At 44.8% G+C, this 19,511-nt stretch overlaps 1 gene segment (V, D, J or C); it reads left to right on the top strand.

Annotated features, from left to right (window-relative positions):
* Positions 1–10,365: 10,365 nt before the first annotated feature.
* Positions 10,366–18,096, top strand: LOC122547785. The segment is given in 4 exon segments: positions 10,366–10,475; positions 10,660–10,867; positions 10,904–11,025; positions 17,321–18,096. Coding segments are annotated over 4 exon segments (708 nt in total).
* Positions 18,097–19,511: the final 1,415 nt, after the last annotated feature.

Below are 19,511 nucleotides of genomic sequence, written 5' to 3'. Positions count from 1 at the left end.
ACACCTTAATGAAGACTATATAGACCACGTTCATCACTCTGCCTTCATCAATCCTATTACTTCTTCAAAAAGCACAATCAAGTTCATGAGACATGATTTTCCAGGCACAAAGCCATGTTGACTATCCCTGATCAGTCCTTGCCTTTCCAAATACATGCGCAACCTGTCCCTCAGGATTCCCTCCAATAATTTGGCCACCACCAAGATCAGGCTTACCAGTTTATAGTTCTCTGGCTTATCCTTCCCAACTTTCTTAAACAGTGGCATCACGTTAGCCAACCTCCAGTCTTCCGGCACCTCATCTTTGGCCATTGCAGATACAAATATCTCGGCAAGGGGGCCAGCAATCCCTAGCTCCCACAGTGTTCCAGTGCACACCTGACCAGGTCCCAGGGACGTATCCACCTTTATGAGGTTTAAGATTTCCAGCAGATCCTGCTCTGTAATATGAACATTTTTTCAAGAAGTTACAATTTATTTCCCCAAGTTCCCGATGTTCCATATCCTTCTCCATGGTAAACACTGATGCAAAATACTCATTTGCGATAGAAAGTGCTAAGTGATTCCACAACCAGCGGCCCAGATCTCTGCTCTGTAGTCCTGCCATATCCACTCGTGAATGATTGCGGACAATTAAAGAACTCAGTGGAGATGGGGTGCGGGGGGGGTGAGGGGGTCCATAAATATCCCATCCTCAATGATAGAAAAGCCTCACACATCAGTGCAAAAGATAAGGCTTCAGAAACCGCAGCAATCTTCAGCCAGAATTGCCCAGTGGATGATCCACCTTGGCCTCGTTCAGTGATCCCCAGGATCACATACATCAGTGTTCACCCAATTCGATACACTCCACGCAACATCAAGAAATTGTTGGGGGCTGCAACCATTGGAGATGGTTGGAGACTGCAAAGGCTATGTGCCCTGACAATATTCTGGAAATAGGACTGAAGACTTGTGCTCCAGAACTTGCTGCTCCCCTACGCAAGCTATTCAAGGACAGCTAGAACACTGGTATCGAACTAACAATGTGAAAAATTGTCCAGATATGTCCTGGACGTCAATAGTAGGACAAATCCAAATTACCATCTCCTCAGCCAACTCTCAATCATCAATAAAGCAATGGAAGTTGTCTCAACAGTGCTATGAAACAGCATCTGCTCAGCAATAAACTGGACAGTGATTCTCAGTTGGGTTCTGCCAGGGCCACTCAGCTCCTGACCTCATTACAGCCTTGGTGCAAACATGGACAAAAGAGCTGAATTTCAAAGGTATGGTGAAAGTGACAGCCCTTGGCATCAACATCAAATTTTATTGAATGTGGTATCAAGGAGCCCAGGCAAAACTGGAATTAATGGATATCAGGGGACAAACTCACCACTGGTTAGAGTCCTACCTGGTACATAGGAAGATGTGGTTGTTGGAGGTCAGTCATCTCTGCAGGCGTTCCTCAGGATAGTGTCACAGGCCGAATCATCTTCAGCTGCTTTATCAATGACCTTCCCCCCATTATATGATCAGAGTAGCGATGTGCAATCAGTGGCGAGCAATGTCCAGCATCACTCACAATTCCTCAGATACTGAAGCAGTCTATGTTCAAAAATGGTAGGATCTGGACAATATCCAGGCTTGGGCAGACAAGTGGCAAGTAACATTCACCGACACAAATGCCAGCTAATGGCCAATCCAACAAGAGAGAATTTAACCAATGGCACTTGAATTTAAATGGCGTTACTACTATTGAGTTCTTCACTATCAATATCCCAGTTGTAAACAGAAACCTGACTGATCTCACCAAATAGTTAGAATGGCTTCATGAGAAGGTCCGAGATTAACAATCCTGCAGCAAGTAACTCACCTCCTGACTCCCCAAGGCTTGCCCAGTATCCACAAGGCACAAGGCAGAGTGTGATGGAATATTCTCGATTTGCTTGGATGGGGTCAGCTCCAACACCATCCAAGAATCCTGACATCACTCAGGATGTAACAGCCGACTTGATTGGCACAACATCCACACATATTTACCCACCCCCACCCCACCCCACAACACCAATGCTCAGTAACAGCAGTGTGTACAATCTATAGGATGCCCTGCAGAAATCCATCAATGCTCCTGAGACAGGACCTTCCAAATCCACAACCATATCCATCTAGTAGGTCAAGGACATCAGATACATGGGAATTACCTGCAAATTCCCCTCCAAGTCGCTTACCATCCTGACTTGGAAATGCGTCACCATTCCTTTACTGCTGCTGAGTCAAAATTCTGGAATTCCCACCCCAAGGGCATTGTGGGTACACATATTGCACATGGACTGCAGTTGTTCAAGAAAGCAGCTCTTCATCATCTTCTCCAGGATAATTTGGGATGGCGAATACATATTTGCCGAGCCAACAGTATTTGCATCCAGTGAATGAATTTAAAGAATTTATTAAAATATGAGAAATATGATTGGGAAATGGAGCTCAGGGTTCCAAACTTACCCTCTGCTGTCCTGAGGTCCATGTTTACTGGTCTCTGTTGGAGGGTCCAGTGGGACATGGGCACCATGATGGATATGGTACTCAGTTTCTTTCTGTTGTACTTGTGTGATGGTCCAGCCGTCATCCCAGTAAAACAGCCTAACCCGGAGTCTGACCATGAAAGGGGAAGGGGAAGGGGAAGGGCTAGGGGAAGGGGAAGGGGAAGGGGGAGGGGAAGGGATTAGGATATGTTGTGAATTGAGAGGATAGGTCAGTGGGTCAGAGCCTGTCCTGTCCCTCCAGCTCACACTGATGGCCTGAGGATCTCCTCTCTCTGCTGGACCTTCATGGAATGAGGTTTTTTACCAAACCAGTCCCCAGTGAGAATAGGCCAACAGCACAGAACTGCCCTTCACTTGACAAGAATCTGTCCATCTTCCAGAGAGAGGCTAAACCTTGGTCAATGTGGGAAATGGGGCCTTACTCCAGGGGAAGACATGCCTCTGGGGTCAAGGGTTAATATCCATGAGTGGGGCAGAGCAGAGGTAGATTTACCATCACCAGCTGGGAGACTGTGGGAAAGAGAGAGGAAGAGTGCATGAGGGAATGGCGGAGGAGGGTCTGTACAGTGTGAGATGGGTGGAAGGAGCAATAGAGAGGTAGTGGGAGGTAGAGATGATGGGATTAAGGGATAGAGGAAGAGAGAAGTAGGGTGTGAGATATTGTGACTGAAAGGGAGGGAGATAGAGAGAGGGAGAGAGAGAGTCAGAGTGTCAGAGAAGGACAAAAAGAGACAGGCTGAGTGTGAGACAGAATGAGGGAGGGAGAGAGAGTAGAGAGGGAGGAAAAGAAAAAGAGGGAGGAACAGAAAGGGACTGATAACCGGGTAGAGGTTTTCAATAAGAGCGAGATAAGGAGTCTGTGAGTGAGATGGTAAGAGATGGAGATTATGAGACAGACTGAGGGAAAGTGAGGGAGTTAGAGAGAGTGGCTATGGGACAGTGTGTGTGTGTGAGAGAGAATGAGAGACAGACTGAGAGAAAGGGAGAGATAGAGAAAGAGATGGAAGATGAAAGACAGAGAGAGAAAGAGAGAGAGAGGTGGAGGAGAGAGAGCGAATCAGTTTCTGGTAACCACAGAGGCATAGGGTTGTAACACATCGAAGCACACCCTTCGGTCCAACTCGTAAATGCCAACCAGATATCCTGAATTAATCTTGTCTCATTTGCCAGCATTTGACCCATATCCATCTCAACCCTTCCTATTCATGTCTTTTACCACTTCCTCTAGCAGCTCATTGCATACACGCACCACCTTCTGTGTGAAAAAGTTGCCCCTTAGGTCTCTTTTAAATCTTTCTCCTCTCACCTCTAGTTTTGGTCTCCCTTACCACGGGAAAAAAATCGTTTACTATTGGTCCTTTCCATGCCCCATGACTTTATACACCTCAACAAAGTCACCCTTCAGCCTTGACCATTCCAGGGAAAATAGCGCCAGCCTATTCAGCCTCTCCTTAAAGGTCAATCCCTCCAAACCCTGGAAATATTCTTGTAAATCTATTCTATATACTTTCAAGTGTAACAACATCTTTCCTGTAGCAGGGAGACGAGAATTGAATGATGTATTCCAACAGTGGTCTAACCAATGTCCTGTACAGCCGCAACATGAAATCACAGCTCCAATAAAAACCAAAATAACTGGATGCCGAAAATCAGAATCAAAAATAGAAATTGCTGGAAAAGCTCAGCAGGCCTAGCAGCACCCGTGGGGAGGAATCAGAATTAACATTTCGGGTCCAGTGATCCTTCCTCAATTTTAAAAAAGGGTCACTGGACCTGAAACATTAACTCTGATTCTCTCCACAGATGCTACCATACCTACTGAGCTTTTCCAGCAATTTCTGGTTTTGTTCCGATACTCAATGCTCTGACCAATAAAGGCCAGTGTCCCAAATACCTTCTTCACTAACCTGTCAACCTGTGACTCTACTTTGAATGAACTATGAAGCTGCACCCCAAAATCTCTCCCTAGGACCCTCCCTTTAAGTGTATAAGTTCTGCCCTGGTTTGTCTTACCAAACTGCAGCACCTCACATTTATCTAAATTAAACACCATCTGCCACTCCTGAGCCAATTGGCCCATCAGATAAGGCCAGTGTCCCAAATACCTTCTTCACTAACCTGTCAACCTGTGACTCTACTTTGAATGAACTATGAAGCTGCACCCCAAAATCTCTCCCTAGGACCCTCCCATTAAGTGTATAAGTCCTGCCCTGGTTTGTCTTACCAAACTGCAGCACCTCACATTTATCTAAATTAAACACCATCTGCTACTCCTGAGCCAATTGGCCCATCAGATCGAGTTCCCATTATACCTTGATGTAACCTTCTTCACCGTCCATTACACTACAGTTGCTCAAGGCTGGCATCAAACCTTGGTTTATGGTGCTGTGAGGCAGCAGTGATAAACACTGAGCCACCATGTCACCCTGAATAGCTTCCCACCTTGGCATGGATGAGAGAAATGGTCAGGAATCAAAATTGGCAGGAGAGCAGAAGAGAAAGAAATTGCTATTAAATTTATTCACTAAGTTATAAAATATTCTTAAACAGAACAATTATAACAAACCAGGATAAAATCTCCTTTCTCCTAACTATTTTTTAATCTCAAAAAATTTCCTTAGTTACTAGATCAAGTCCAGTTCCCAGAGTAATTTAAATGTACAGCACTTCCATCTACAAATGAACCAGCTGCAACATAAAGAAATTTGCCAACTTCCAAGTAGCACTCACGTCCCTGGATGTTTCAGTTTCTTGTTAAATAGGATCCCTTTTGATCTTTTGTACCTTTACTTGGATTCATTATTATTCTTTTTTTATTTTCCTTTTAAGAATATCCCATTTTGGTCATAGCTCATGTAACTTTTCAATGAAAAGTTAATTTTGAAGATCAATAATTAATTCTTCAAGAAGTACTGTATTAACCTCCATTACACTTCTCTAGCAGGAAGTGCTCAATTTCACTGATTAATCAGGACGATATTCATATTGACCAGGTTTGATTTTTTTTTAAACAATGTTGTAGAGTCAATTTAACTTGAATTATCTGGAAGAGCATGAATATCTGCAACCATATATGAGCAGCTGCAATTGTAAGTTACAAATACAGCTCCAAGAGACCAGAGTCACCTCAGACAAGGAACATGAGTGCACTTCAATTTGTTTATAATGACAGAAGGTCAAAAATACTGAAACAATTCTTTTCCCTTTCAAATTGCTTTTCTGGGGAAGAAACAACACGAGACCACAAACGTCTGTATCAAGGCAATTATTCCTGCAATTTAAATGATACAATACTACAGGTTATACTGTCAAAAAGAATATGGCACAATATTCGAGCAAGTCACAATGTTCCCAAAAAAGACATTTTCAGGCTGCAATTACTGATGTCAATGGAATTTACAAAAATAGTCAATTGAGGACCACAATTTTTTAAAAGTCTACCACGGATCCATCACAGGAAGTCACTGCAAACAATGCTAAATCAGAAAGAGTAAAGTCAGAGCAGTGCTAGAGGCCAAGGACAAATAGCTAATAGTTTATAACAACATAAAGAGCTGAAGTGGTCATATTACTCAATCACATGAAAGGGGATAAATTAAAATGAACTGAACACAGGATACAATTTTACATTAAATTACCTCACAGCACCAGGGACCCAGCTTCAATTCCAGCCTCAAGTGACTGTCTGTGTGGAGTTTGCACATTCTTCCTGTGTCTGCATTGGTTTCCTCTGGGTGCTCTGGATTCCTTCCACAATCCAAAGTCCAGGTTAGGAGAATTGGAAATCTAAATCACCCATAGTGTTCAGGAATGTGTAGGTTAGTTCCATCAGTCAGCGGTAAATGTAGAATAATAGAGTGGGGGAATGGGTCTGGGTGGGATGCTCTTCAGAGGGTTGGTGTGGACTTGTTGGGCCGACTGGCCTGTTTCCACACTGTAGGGATTCTATGATTCTAAAACTTAAAATTTATAAATGAGAATTGAATAAGAAAAGAACGAGTAAACATAGGAATCATTCCAGCTTAAAAAGGAGCCCTAAATTTTAAATTAAATTTTAATTCAATTAAATAAATAAAAAAGGGTTGTTTAGAGGGTGGCAATGAAGGTTGGTATTTTATAACGGCAGCATATTTGAGTTTACAGAGAGCATCACAATTGTGTATAATTCCATGTACAATAAGTTAATTAATCAAGAAACTTTAACATGGAGCTGCTGAACTGGAGTCCAACATTTTAATAGATTCCAAGCCAGTTGATGAGATTGAAATCAAAACATATTTCCTTTTGTGGAAGGAGTTTATTGACTTCCTTGACCTTACCCCTCTGATCCCACACTGAGTATGAAAGATGCTTTTTATTTTCAAAGTGGGTGGTATGCGTCTGGAATGAGTCGCCAGAGGAAGTGGTGGAGGCTAGTATAATTGCAACATTTAAAAGGCATCTGGATGGTTATATGAAGAGGAAGGATTTGGAGGGATATGGGCCGGCAGGCAGGTGGGACTAGATTGGGTTGAGATATCTGGTTGGCATGGACGGGTTGGACCGAAGGGTCTGTTTCCATGCTGTATGACTCTATGACTCTATATGCTCAATTAATATCCATAACGTGTTTCTTCTTATTTTTTTTTTCTTAGGCTTAAATAAATGCATGAGTAAGTTTAATGGTGTGATCCACCAGACATGAACAAGGCAGTCATATATCTTGAATCAGGGGTCTTACGGTGCATTGGTAATGTCCATACTTCTGTGCCACAGCCTTTGCTTTTATCTAAAAGGTACAGGATTCATGTTGCCTGTTGGATGAGGATAAAGTCTGCAGAGTGGATGAGGAAAATGACTATAAGTACAGTGGCCAGCATGGGATGAAATGCAGATGGGGAAATGTACAGGGATTAGGTTGTTTACCGTATTTATAGCTAAGGTTATGACAGGCTTCTTGCAGCTGGAGAGAGCAAGGTAGAGGAGGGGGAAGATGCAATTTCCATAATCCACATAGGAACCATTAACAAGGGGAGGCAGAGGCACAAGTAGTATTTGAGACCCCCCCCAGGTTAATCCTCCAGGGACATGGGATTGAATCCTTCCATGGCAGGTGGTTAAATTGATAATCTCAATTTAAATGCTAATGCAATGGCAACAACAAAATCATTGTTAACAGTCATCATTTTTTAAAACGTCTGGTTCACAAATCTCCTTTAGGGAGGGAAATCTGCCATCCTGATGGAAATCTGGCTTACAAGTGACTCACCACTGAGCAATGTGGGTGACTCTGAAATGCCCTCTGAAGTGGCTGAGCAAGTCACTCAGTTGTAGCAAACCGCTATGAGTCTAAGAAAAGGAATGAAACCAGACAGAACAGATCAAGACACTAAAAATGACAATAACAAACACAACTCTGTCGACCTTGCACTAGTATCTGGAGTGCTTACATCAATATTTTTAGTGCTGTCTCACAGACTTGTCAAGCAATAGTCTGACTGTACCTTCCCGTCAGAATCATAATTTGCAGACAAACGTCCCAGACATCACCATGAGAAACCGTCATTCTTACAGACAGATCTACACATATCATACTTAGCTATCAGAGGTATGTTTTCTTCCAAAGGAAGGACAGACCCAGCAGAATGTTGGCACATCCGTATACAGTCTGGAGGGAAGGGCAAGGAAACCTTCTGTTGTTGACCACCTAATGCCTCCCTTTGGCTGATGAATCAGTAGTCCTTCATGCTGACCACCACCTGAAGGCAGCACTGAATGGCACAAGTGAGAATGAGCATTGTGTGGGAGATTTCAATGTCCAAAACCAACTGTTGCTTAAGAAGCACGACTAGTGATTTGAGCTGACTAAAGGATACAGCTGCCAGACTGGACCTTCTGCAGTTCGCAAGTGAACCAACCAAAGCATGTTTGACTTGTCTTCGCCTGTCTATTGATCACATTTTTTTCCACAATGGTATCAGAAGGAGCGCACAGTGGTTGTGAGATGATGTCTTGCCTCCACATTGTGGACACCCTCTAGCATGTTACCATTGTGCTCGATTTCAAACACTTCCAGCAATTTAAAATATCATCCAGGAGGGACTGGTGTCATCAGTAGCAACAGAATTGTATTTAACAAGAACTGTGAATCAATCATCTGGAATATCCCTACTCTACAATTACCATTAACCACAGGGCAATCAACTCTGGTCTGATGAAGAGTGCTAGAGGCATTCATAAAGAAGCACTGAATATTTAGAAATGAGGTCTTACTCTGGTGACGTGAGGATTTCTTGCATGCCAAACAATGGAAGCAGCAAGTGGTAGACAGTGCTAAATGATCCCATCATGAAAAGATCAAAACTATGACATTATGGGAAGGATGTGATTGTATTCGAGAAGGTGCAGAGGGGATGCTGCCTGGCCTGGAGAGTCTGAGCAATGAGGAAAGATTGGAAAGGCTGGGGTTGTTTTCATTGGAGCCATGAAGGTTGAGTGTGTACCTGGTAGAAGGATGGAAGGTTATGAGGGCAGAGATAGAGTGGGGAGGAAAGCACATTTTCCATGAATAACGTGGTTAATCACCAGGTGCAGAGATTGAAGGTAACATCGACATAGAAACATAGAAACCCAGAGCAGGAGTAGGCCATTCAGCCCTTTGAGTCGCGTCTATCATTAAATATGATCATGGCTGATCCTCTCTCTCAATGCCATATTTCTGCTTTCTCCCCAACCTCCTTGATCTTGCAAAATGTAAAAATGTTTTTTTTTGTATATATTCATCATGTTGTCCTCCACAGCCTTCAGTGGGAGAGAATTCCACAGATCGACCATCATCTGAGTGAACAAATGTTTCCTCATTTCAGTCTGAAATGGTCTATCCTGTATCCCCCTGAGACTGTGTCCCCTGGTTCCAGACTACACAACCAGGGGAAACATCCTCCCTGTCCAGCCCTGTTAGAATTTTATATGTTTCAACCAGATCCCCTCTTATCCTTCTGAACTTGAGTGAGTCCAGGCCCAATCAAGGTAGAGGCTGACAAGAGAGTTGAGGAGAAATATTTTCATCCAGAGAATATAGGAGTCTGGAACTCACTGTCTGAAAAGTTGGTTGAGTCACAAACTCTCAGAACATTGAAGCAGTGTTTAGATATTCACTTGTGCTGCTGTAGCCTCCAGGGTAATGGACCAAGAGCTTGAGAATGGGATTACTGTCATCAGATCTTTGTTGAACAGCACAGACAAAATGGGCCAAATGGCCTCAATCAGTGCTGTTCGGGTCAATGATGGTCTGAGACAGAGAGACAGTGAGTGAGGTGCATGTTGTGAGTTTGAGTTAGAGAGAGGAGGAGGCATTTAACTGCTGTCCCAGGACTCAGTGTCACAATGCTATAGAGATCTGTTCAAGAACTATAGAGAGATGGAGAGAGGGAGGCAGACAAAGAGAGATTGAGACAGTGATAATCTGAGAGTAAAGGGAAAAAGGAGTGAGCAAACAGATCAAGTAAAGGGAGTAGGAGAGAAAAAGATGTTCAGAAAGAGAGAGAGAGAGAGACAGTGACCAACCAACACTGAGGGAGTAGGAGGTAGAGAGAGTGACATCCAGACATGGAGACAAAGAGACAGAGAGAGAGAGAAGAAGTAATTGGGAGAGGACAGAGAGGGAAATGGAGAAAAAAATGAAGCAGTGAGTCAGTGTACGACAGGCATAGATATAAATGGAAACAGAGAGAGAGACTGCAAGATGTGAAATGGGAGCGAGAGGGAAGAGGAAGTGTGAGGTGCTGATGTGGCTCTCTCTGCCTGATGCCATTTACATACTGAGGAACACCCAGTCAGACTCTCACAGGCTGCAGCTTTATAAAGTAGAGCCAAATGAAGGGAGAGTTTATCAGGAACTAGACACAGGGACAGGAGCACACACCATGATTTCACACATCCAGCTGATCTGGCCCCTGGCATTCTGTGTCGCAGGTACAAATCGCTCTCCTTCCACCTTGAATCTTTAGCTGCTCTCCATTTCACTCCAATTCCACTGACTTGTGATTGAAGGGAAAATGCTGAAACCAGAGGAAAGCTCAGTGTCTCCAACAATCTCTCATTTGACAGGCTCTTTCTGTGACAGTTCTGACTTTACTGTGTTTCTCTGACCCCTCAGGTATCAGTGGGGACATCATCATGAGCCAGTCTCCCCCGGTGCTGTCAGTGGGACTGGGCCACACTGCAACCATCACCTGCACAGCCAGTCAAGACATTTACGATAACATTGCATGGTACCAGCAGCGAGAAGGTCAGAAACCCTCTCTCCTGATCTATGACGCAACAGATCGATTCACAGGAGTCTCCAATCGATTCACCGGCAGTGGGTCAGGGACCAGTTTCACCCTGTTCACCGGCAGTGGGTCAGGGACCAGTTTCACCCTGAAAATCAGTAACGTTCAGAATGAGGATGTCGCTGACTATTACTGTCAGCAGTATGACAGCTACCCTCTTATGTTCGGTAAAGGAACCAAGCTCAGACTGAGTAAGTAAACCTCAATCCTCCGTTATTAACCTTTTCAATACTGAAACTTTCTAAAACACAAATGCTGAATTGTTGAAGGTGTTGGTGGGGAGCTGCAGTGAATGAAATGGTTTATTGAGAAGCACTGTGTCTAACAGGGTATCCAGCTGTATTTCTTGAGTTCCATTGCCCCCTTTAAGCAGTAAGATATAAGTCAGTAAGTTTTACTCACCGTGTGGAGGAGCTCTGTCCATTTACAGCCTGTGGTCCCATTCCTGCAGCATGGAGTGAAATCAGTGAGTAGCCTCCTGCCAGTCTCAGTGTGACAGACACGGGCAGAGTTTGATGTGAGCTCTGGCTCCCTGTCCCAGTCTCTGATCTCACTGACCTCAGCAGCAGTAGCAGCAGCAGCAGCAGCAGCACAGTGAGACACCGAGCTCCCACCTCCCCCAGCTTTAACTCTGCTCAATCACACAATCACAGAATTGTTACAGTGCATAAGGAGGCCACCCATCCTGTCTGTACTGGCTCTCCGAATGGGCAATTCATAGAACATAGAACATAGAACAGTACGCCATTCTGTCCATCCTGTCTGTACTGGCTCTCTGAATGAGCAATTCACTGAGTGTCTTTCTCCTGCCTTCTCCCTGTCACCCTGCACATGGTTCCTTTTCAAATAATAGTCTCATTCCCTTCGGAATGTTTCAATTGAAGCTGCCTCCACCACACTCTCAGGCAGTGCATTCCACACCTTAACCACTCACTGGCTGAAAAAGTTGTTCCCCATCTCACTTTTACTTCTTGGACCAATTGCCTCCAATCTGTGGCTTCTCCCACTCAATCCTTTCCTGATTAGGAACATTTTCTCTCTACTTACTCTGTCCACATCCCTCTGGATTTTGAATTTCTCAGTCAAGTCTCCTGTCAGCTTTCTCCTTGTAAAATATCCACATCCTTCCTGAATTATTCACCTTATCTTTGCCCACTCATCCCATTTGTCTGGGTTTGGCCCATATCCCTGTAAACCTTTCCTATCCATTTACCTATCCAATGGACTTTTAACTGTTACAATTGTACTCACTTTTACCACTTCCTCTGGCATATATTCACCACCACCTGTGTGAATAAGTTGCTCCTCAGTTCTCATCCTTCCTGAATTATTCACCTTATCTTTGCCCACTCATCCCATTTGTCTGGGTTTGGCCCATATCCCTGTAAACCTTTCCTATCCATTTACCTGTCCAATGGACTTTTAACTGTTACAATTGTACTCACTTCTACCACTTCCTCTGGCAACATGTTCCATATATTCACCACCGCCTGTGTGAATAAGTTGCTCCTCAGTTCTCTTCTGAATCTTTCCTCTCTCACGTTAAACCGATGCTCTTCAGTTTCGGACTACCCTACCCTGGGGAACAGACCTTGGCTATTTACCTCATCCATGCTCCTCATGATTTTATAAATCTCAAAATGGTCACCCCTCAGCCTCCTTAACTCCAGGGGAAAATAGTGCCAGTCTAATCAACCTTCCTCATAACTCAAATCTTCCATTCTCAAGAACATGCTTGTATATTTTTAACAGCCTTTCCAGTTTAATAACACCCTTCCTTCAGTAGGGCAACTAGAATTATATGCAGTACTCCAAGTGTGGCCTTACCAATGTCTCGCACAGCCGTAATGACATTCCGATTCCTGTACTTAATGCTCTTGCCAAGAAGGCAAGTGTGCCAAATACTTATTTTCCCACCCTGTCTCTACCTGTGGTGCCACTTTCAAGGAATTGTATACCTGCACCCCTAGTTCTCCATCTTTGGCAGCACTCCACAGAGCCTTCCCATTAACTGTGTAAGTCCTGCCCTGGTTTGTCTTTAAAAAAATGCAACTCCTCACATTTGTCTGATTTAATATCCACCTGACATTCCTCAGCCCACTGGCCTAGTTAATCGAGATCACATTGTACCATTCATTGTTCACTGTGCCACCAATCTTGAATTCATCAGCTACCATGTACAATGATTGGACCCAAGTAGATCTTATTGACTATGAGATCCTTGATTGGGGTTGTTAACCTGGGCCAATCAGGGAACCCTGGCTGACTGATATAACAGGGAATTCAGAGAGTCTCCTGAGTTCAGAGACTGACTCCAAGCTGGCTGGCTGCAGCCAGTGTACTCTGTAAATAAAGGGTGACTTGGTGATGGGATACTTTGTAGTTGTTTCACCATACCTCCTGGATTCTCATCCAAATGGCTGATGTATATGATGAATAACGGTGAAGCCAGAACTGATCCTGGCGGCATACCGCTGGTCACTTGCTTCCAGTCTGAACAACACCACTTCTCCCAACCCACTCTGGCCCTACTGTAAAGCCAATTTTATATCAAACTGACAAGCTGTAGCTATCACTCGATTCAATGTGATCTAACCTTATTATCCAAACAACCACTTCAAGCCTTGTCAAAGGCCTTGCTAAAATCCATGCAGACAACTGCTCTGCCTTCATTTATCTTCTTGGTCACCTCTTTAAAAAACTCAGTTAAATTTGTGAGACACAATTTCCCCTGCACAAATCCATGTTGAATATCATTGATCAATCCCTGGCTTTACAAATCCATGTAGATCTTGTCTCTCAGAGTCCTCTCCAATAACTTACCCATCACTGATGTCACACACACTGGTCTATAGTTCTCTGGATTTTCCTTGCAGCCAATCTGAAATAATGGCACAACATTAGCCAATCTCCAGCCTTCCCATATCTCACCGTAGCTAACAGTGGCACAAATATCTCTGCAAGGGGTGCTGCAGTCTGCTCCGTAGCTTCACACAGAAGTCTTGGATAGATCTGATAAGGTCCAATGGATTTATTTACATTCCTGCACCTCCTCTTCTGCAATGCAGACTCTTTTCAAGACATCCCTGTTTATTTCCTGAATTGCCTTAGCTTCCATGTCTTACTCAACAGAATATACTGAGGGAAGTAACTCACCAATCTCCTGTTGCTTTTTTAAAAAAATGTGAAAATTGTAAAGTGTGAGACATTTGGAGGTGATCCATGCGATATGATCTACGATCATGATGTTACTCTGGATTTCCCTTTGTACTTTTCCACGGTCACTCTAAACCTTGTGATTCAATGATTACTCTTCCCTAAATGTCCTCTCACTGACACTTGATCTACTTGGTCCTCCTCATTCCCAAGATCCAGGTCTAGCAGAGCCGTCTTTCTCATTGGACTGGAAACAGACGGCTGGAGAAAATTCATCTGAACACACTCTCACAACTCTGGCCCCTCTCTGCCCTTCACAATGCTACTAATCCAGTTGAACTTTGTATAATTACATGTCTCCATTGTAATGACTCTATAATATTTGCAACTCATCGTAAATTTCTTGCAGATTTGTCCCTTGACGTCCTGCCCACTAGTCGGTGAGCTACAGACTGCACTGAACAATCTGATTGCACCTTTTTTGTTCTTTATCTTGAGCCAAATCGATTCTGTCCTTCACCCTTCTGGGACATCCTCTTTCTCCAGCTCTGCACTGATCTCCTTAACTATTCCCACCAGTCCCCATCCTTTTCCTCCTGTTCTCTCTTTCCTGAACACCTTGTATCCAGGAATATTGAAGACACAGTCCTGCCCTTCTTTTAGTCCGGCCTCTGTTCGAGCAACAACATCAGGTTTCCACTTGGCACTCTTTGTATGTAACTCCCTAGTCTGATTCCCTATACTTGGTGTAGGCTCATATATGCACAGTCTCCCAGAATTAGAATTTATTGCTCATTCCCTCACTCTGCCTGCTCAGTTACTATTCCTTATTCTGGTGTTATCTATCTTCCCAGGATTCTGTAGGCCTTGGAGCTCCTCTGTGATATTATCTCCTGGTCCCCACAACCCTGCAAAGTTAGTTTAAAGTCTCTCCAAAAGCACCAGCAAATCACCTACAAAAAACTCAGTCCCAATTCTGTTCAGGAGCAAGCCCTCCAGTCTGTCCCAGACCTCTTCTGGAGTCAACTCCAACTCCATAGAATTTAAGGCCCTCCCTCCTGGACGGTCTTTCCGGCTCCACATTCACCTGTGTTATCCTTCGGTTCCTATTCTCACTTGTATGGGGCACTGGGAGTAATCCAGAGATTCCTACTTTTGTGCTCCTGCTGCTAATTCCCTCCTGAGCTCCCTAAATTCTGACTGCAGGACCATATCCCTTTCCTCCCTCTGTCACTGGGACCGATGTGGACCACGATTGCTGCCTGTTCCCCCTCTCCCCTCAGTGTGCTCTGCAGCTGCTCAGTGACATCCTTGACCCTGGCACCAGGGAGACAACACACCATCCTGGATTCCCATCTGCAGCTGCAGAAACATCTATCGATTGCCCTCACTATCAAATCTCCTCTCACTATCGCTCTTCCAGTCTTCCTTGTGCCCCCCTGCACAGCTGAGTCCCCCATGGTGCCATGGACTTGGCTCCGGCTGCACACCATCATTCTCATCAGGATTCCAAACTGGTTGGAGAGTGGGATACATTCAGAGGATTCCTGTATTAGCTGCCTGGTTCTTTTGAACTGTCTGCTGCTCCCCCATTCCCTCTCTCCCTGCATACTCTGATGCTGCAGAGTGACCACATCTAGAAACGTGCTCTCCACGGAGCTCTCAGCCTCACGGACATTCGGCACTGACAGCAGCTGCTGCTCAAGCTCCGAAACCTGGATCTCCAACTGCTGTCACTGACCACACTTCCTGCTCTCATGGTATTTCAGGAGTGACCCTGGGAGTGCTCAACATTGACTCTGGACCCCGTGAAGTCTTATAGCATCAGGTCAAGCATGGGCAAGGAAAACCTGTCTGTCTCACATCAGCGGTAGGGATACAATTGGAGGAAGTTTTGAAAACAGAATGAATCTCCATTTCAGGGATAGTCAGTGTGGCTTTGTCAGAGGGAGACCAGGGCCAACAAATCTGGTGGAATTTTGTCGAGGTCACTGGGTGTGTAGATGAGGGTGTGTAGTATGTTTGTATTTCAGCAAAGTCTTTGACAAGGTCCCACATGGGCGACTGACATGGGCCACATGTCACAGTGATAAGTGCTGGGACCCTCACTGATTATAATATATACAAACAATGTCAATGAGAATGCAGGAGGGGATGATACTGAGTTTGTGGACAACATGAAGATTGGCTGGATGGTTGAAAGTGAGGAAGATGGTCTTAGGATTCAGGATTGATCAGATGGGCAAATCAGAGGCAGCTGGAATTTAAATCTGATAAATGTGAGACATCGCACTTTGGAGGAATTAACAAGACAATGGAGTACTCAATGAATGGCAGGACACTGGGAATCTGTGTGAGAACATAATCATGGAGTGATTGTCTACTGATACCTGAAAGTGCCAGGGCAGGTTATTAGAGCAGTTATGAAGGCATATTGGATAGCTGTCTTTGTAATTTCAGGTGAAGATTATAAGAGCAGGAAGGATATGTTTGAGTGATGCAGAACTTTGGTTAGGCCTCAGCCGGAGGACTATGTGCAGTTACAGTCACCACACTGTAGGAAGGATGTGATTACACTGGAAGGGGGCGCAGAGGAGATTGACCAGGACGTTGCCTGGCATGGAGCATCTGAGACAATGTGGTGAGAGGCTGGATACACTTGGATTGTTTACTTTGGAGCAGAGAAGGTTGAGGGGGAGGATCTGACAGAGAGGTGCAGGGTATGGGGGAAGTGCACAGGGTAGGAAGATAGTAACTGTTCCCCTCAGACAGAGGGACAATAACAGGATGGCACACATTCAATGTGCAAGGTTTAGAGGGGATGTGAAGAAATGTTTCTTCCCCCAGAGGGTGGGGGTCTTGGATACATTGCCTTGGGAGGGTAGTTGAGGCAGCAAACCTCACAAACTTGAGCAGTACTTGGATAATATTCAATGTTATGGGCCCAGTTCTGGAAAATGGGTGGAGAGTAGATTTCCAATATCTTAGTTGTAAAGACTTAATGGGGTGAATGGCCTCTTCTGTACTGTATGATTGTATGGAACCACCTGCTTATTAAAACACACTGCCCTCTCTTGGCTGATACATCAACATCTCCTCCACGTTGAACACTTGGAGGAAACACTGAGGGCATTGATGGCACAGATTGTACTCTGGGTGGGGGACTTCGATGCCCAACATCAAAGAGAAAGTTTAATAAATGTCCATTCTTTTCGCAGGTTTGTAAGTATTGTTTGCAAATGTTCAAATGGATTGTTTTGCCAATGAACGTTCTGAGAGTTGAAATCCATTTGAATGGCAGGGATTAAAATTGTTTCTCTTGTCTTTCAGGCCGTGAGAACTCTCAGCCCAAGCTGACCCTGCTGCCCCCCTCCCCAGAGCAGGTCAATGCCAAGGGCACTGCCACCCTGGTGTGCCTTGCCAATCACTTCTATCCCGATGAGCTGGAGGTGCAGTGGAAGAAGGATGGTGCAGTCATTTTGGACGGGGTCCAGACCAGCAACTACCTGCGAGCTTCAGACAGCACCTACAGTGTCAGCAGCCTGCTGACCCTCTCTGGGTCTGACTGGGAGTCCAATGCTCGCTTCTCCTGTGCCCTCACCCACGTGGCCCTCCCCTCTCCCCTCAGCAAGAGCATCAGGAGATCAGAATGTGTGTAGAGGGTTCGAGACAGTCCACAAAGGAGACACAACTTTAAATAGAACAGGGCTGAGCTGGCAGGACAAAGGTCATTGTCAGCACTAAATTTCAACTCTCTTCCTTCTCAGGACTGGCTCAAAGACACTTCTGAGGTTCAAGGGTTAAGGCAGATAATTGGGACAGTGCAGGGGGAGAGCTTTACTCTGTATCTAACCCCATTCTGTCCCTGAACTGGTGGCATTTGATGACAACAGTGTTAACCGGTGATGCCAAGTAAAACCTCTCAAAGATGCTGAAGACTGTCAGCTGTACAAAACAATGTGAACCTCCAAAGCCTCTGCTTCAGTAAACCAGATCTTCTTCCTGCTCAGCCGCCAGTTCCAATTTAAGGTTTTGTCACTGTTTAAAGGGACAGGATTCTCATGTTATTGAGAAAATCTCCACAAGTGTTTTCCTCAAGCTCCATTGTGGCTGTGAATTTGTGCAGCTTCCTCTGTCTGGGCTGTTAATTGAAGTCTGTTTTCTGTCAATGTCAATCTGGAAAAGGGAATAAAGATGAAGAAGATTCAGTCTCTGTCTCGTGTCTGTTTTGAAAGTGGTCAGAGCTGAAGCCTTAGGGAAAGGGTGTATGAAGTGAAAAGTTGCTCCATCAAGGCATGGAACACGAGGGGAGCAAATAGATGGGGTCCCCGGAACAGGAGGGCACTGCTACAATTGTGGCCAGAAGGGGCTCTTACAGCAGAAATGCAGGGCCCCAAGGAAACCTTCCCCAATAAACGGGGAAAAGAGGGAAGGTGTGTTCAATTTCCAAAATACAGGGAAACGATGCTGAGAGGAAGCTGAACTCCAATTGTAGACAGGGAAGGTGCATACCCAGAATGGAGATGGCATCTCTCTCCTTCAATGATCCCCCCCTTGGTGCTCTAAAGGGATAGTACCCACCTCAAATACATGTGCCCGATGGTGTATGATGAATGGGGAAAATCCTGTGCCCACATGTGCGCAGGTCGAGAACGGGGAATATATCTCGTAGACACACTGATTCATCCATCGAAAGCACTGGGATCAGCTTTCTCCAGTACAGGACCAATTGGAGGGGTTCAGGCGGGTACATCGGCGATAGAAGAGCTATCAAAACCCAAGAGTGTAAGGGTGGGCTCCCTGGGCACTTAATGGGAAAGCATCTGAACATAATACAGAGAGATCACTAACGGAGTGTTTGGAGCAGATTGGCTCTTTGTTGATGGACTGGCAATGGGTTTTTACACATTTGGTCATTTCAAACATGTTCTGCTCCATATTGGGGCAGGAAGGGCTAATGACCGGGACATATTCACCTTCCTGTTTAACAATCAACAATATTGATTGGTCTGTCTACCCAAATGGTTCCCAACCTTCCAGCAGAGCATGGCACAAGGGCTACAAGAGTTCAGTTCAGCTCCCCAAAACACTTCGGACAGTGTGTGGCTGACTTGATGCTGTTATCCAGAACTGAGGAGGAGGACTTGTCCCTTCGGGATGACAGAATTCCCAGGAGTTGCTCAGAGGGATCCAGATGTTGATCCTTTCCCTGGAACAGCAGGTGAAAAGCTGCTGCATTGCTCAGGCTCCTTGATGCCACACACCATCAAAGTGGCCTTGATGTCAAGGGCTGTCACTCTGCCCTCACCTCACTCACATGGTCAGGGAGAGCTCAGTCCACTGATACACATTTATCTGAATGAATTCCATTTGCGAAGGATCAACCAATCTATATCCTCTTGTCATCTTCTACTGCTTCAGGTAACCTCAGTCAGGGAAGGTCAATAAATGGAGAGCATAAAACTTTAATACAAACCCTGGAGACAATTTCTGGTTTATTAAAGGAATGGCTATCTTTCAT

Source organism: Chiloscyllium plagiosum, unplaced genomic scaffold (assembly GCF_004010195.1).
Source record: "Chiloscyllium plagiosum isolate BGI_BamShark_2017 unplaced genomic scaffold, ASM401019v2 scaf_7590, whole genome shotgun sequence".
Classification (NCBI taxonomy): Eukaryota; Metazoa; Chordata; class Chondrichthyes; order Orectolobiformes; family Hemiscylliidae; genus Chiloscyllium; species Chiloscyllium plagiosum.
Note: the sequence above shows the minus strand (reverse complement) of the source record. Positions and strands in the feature narration are given on the sequence as shown.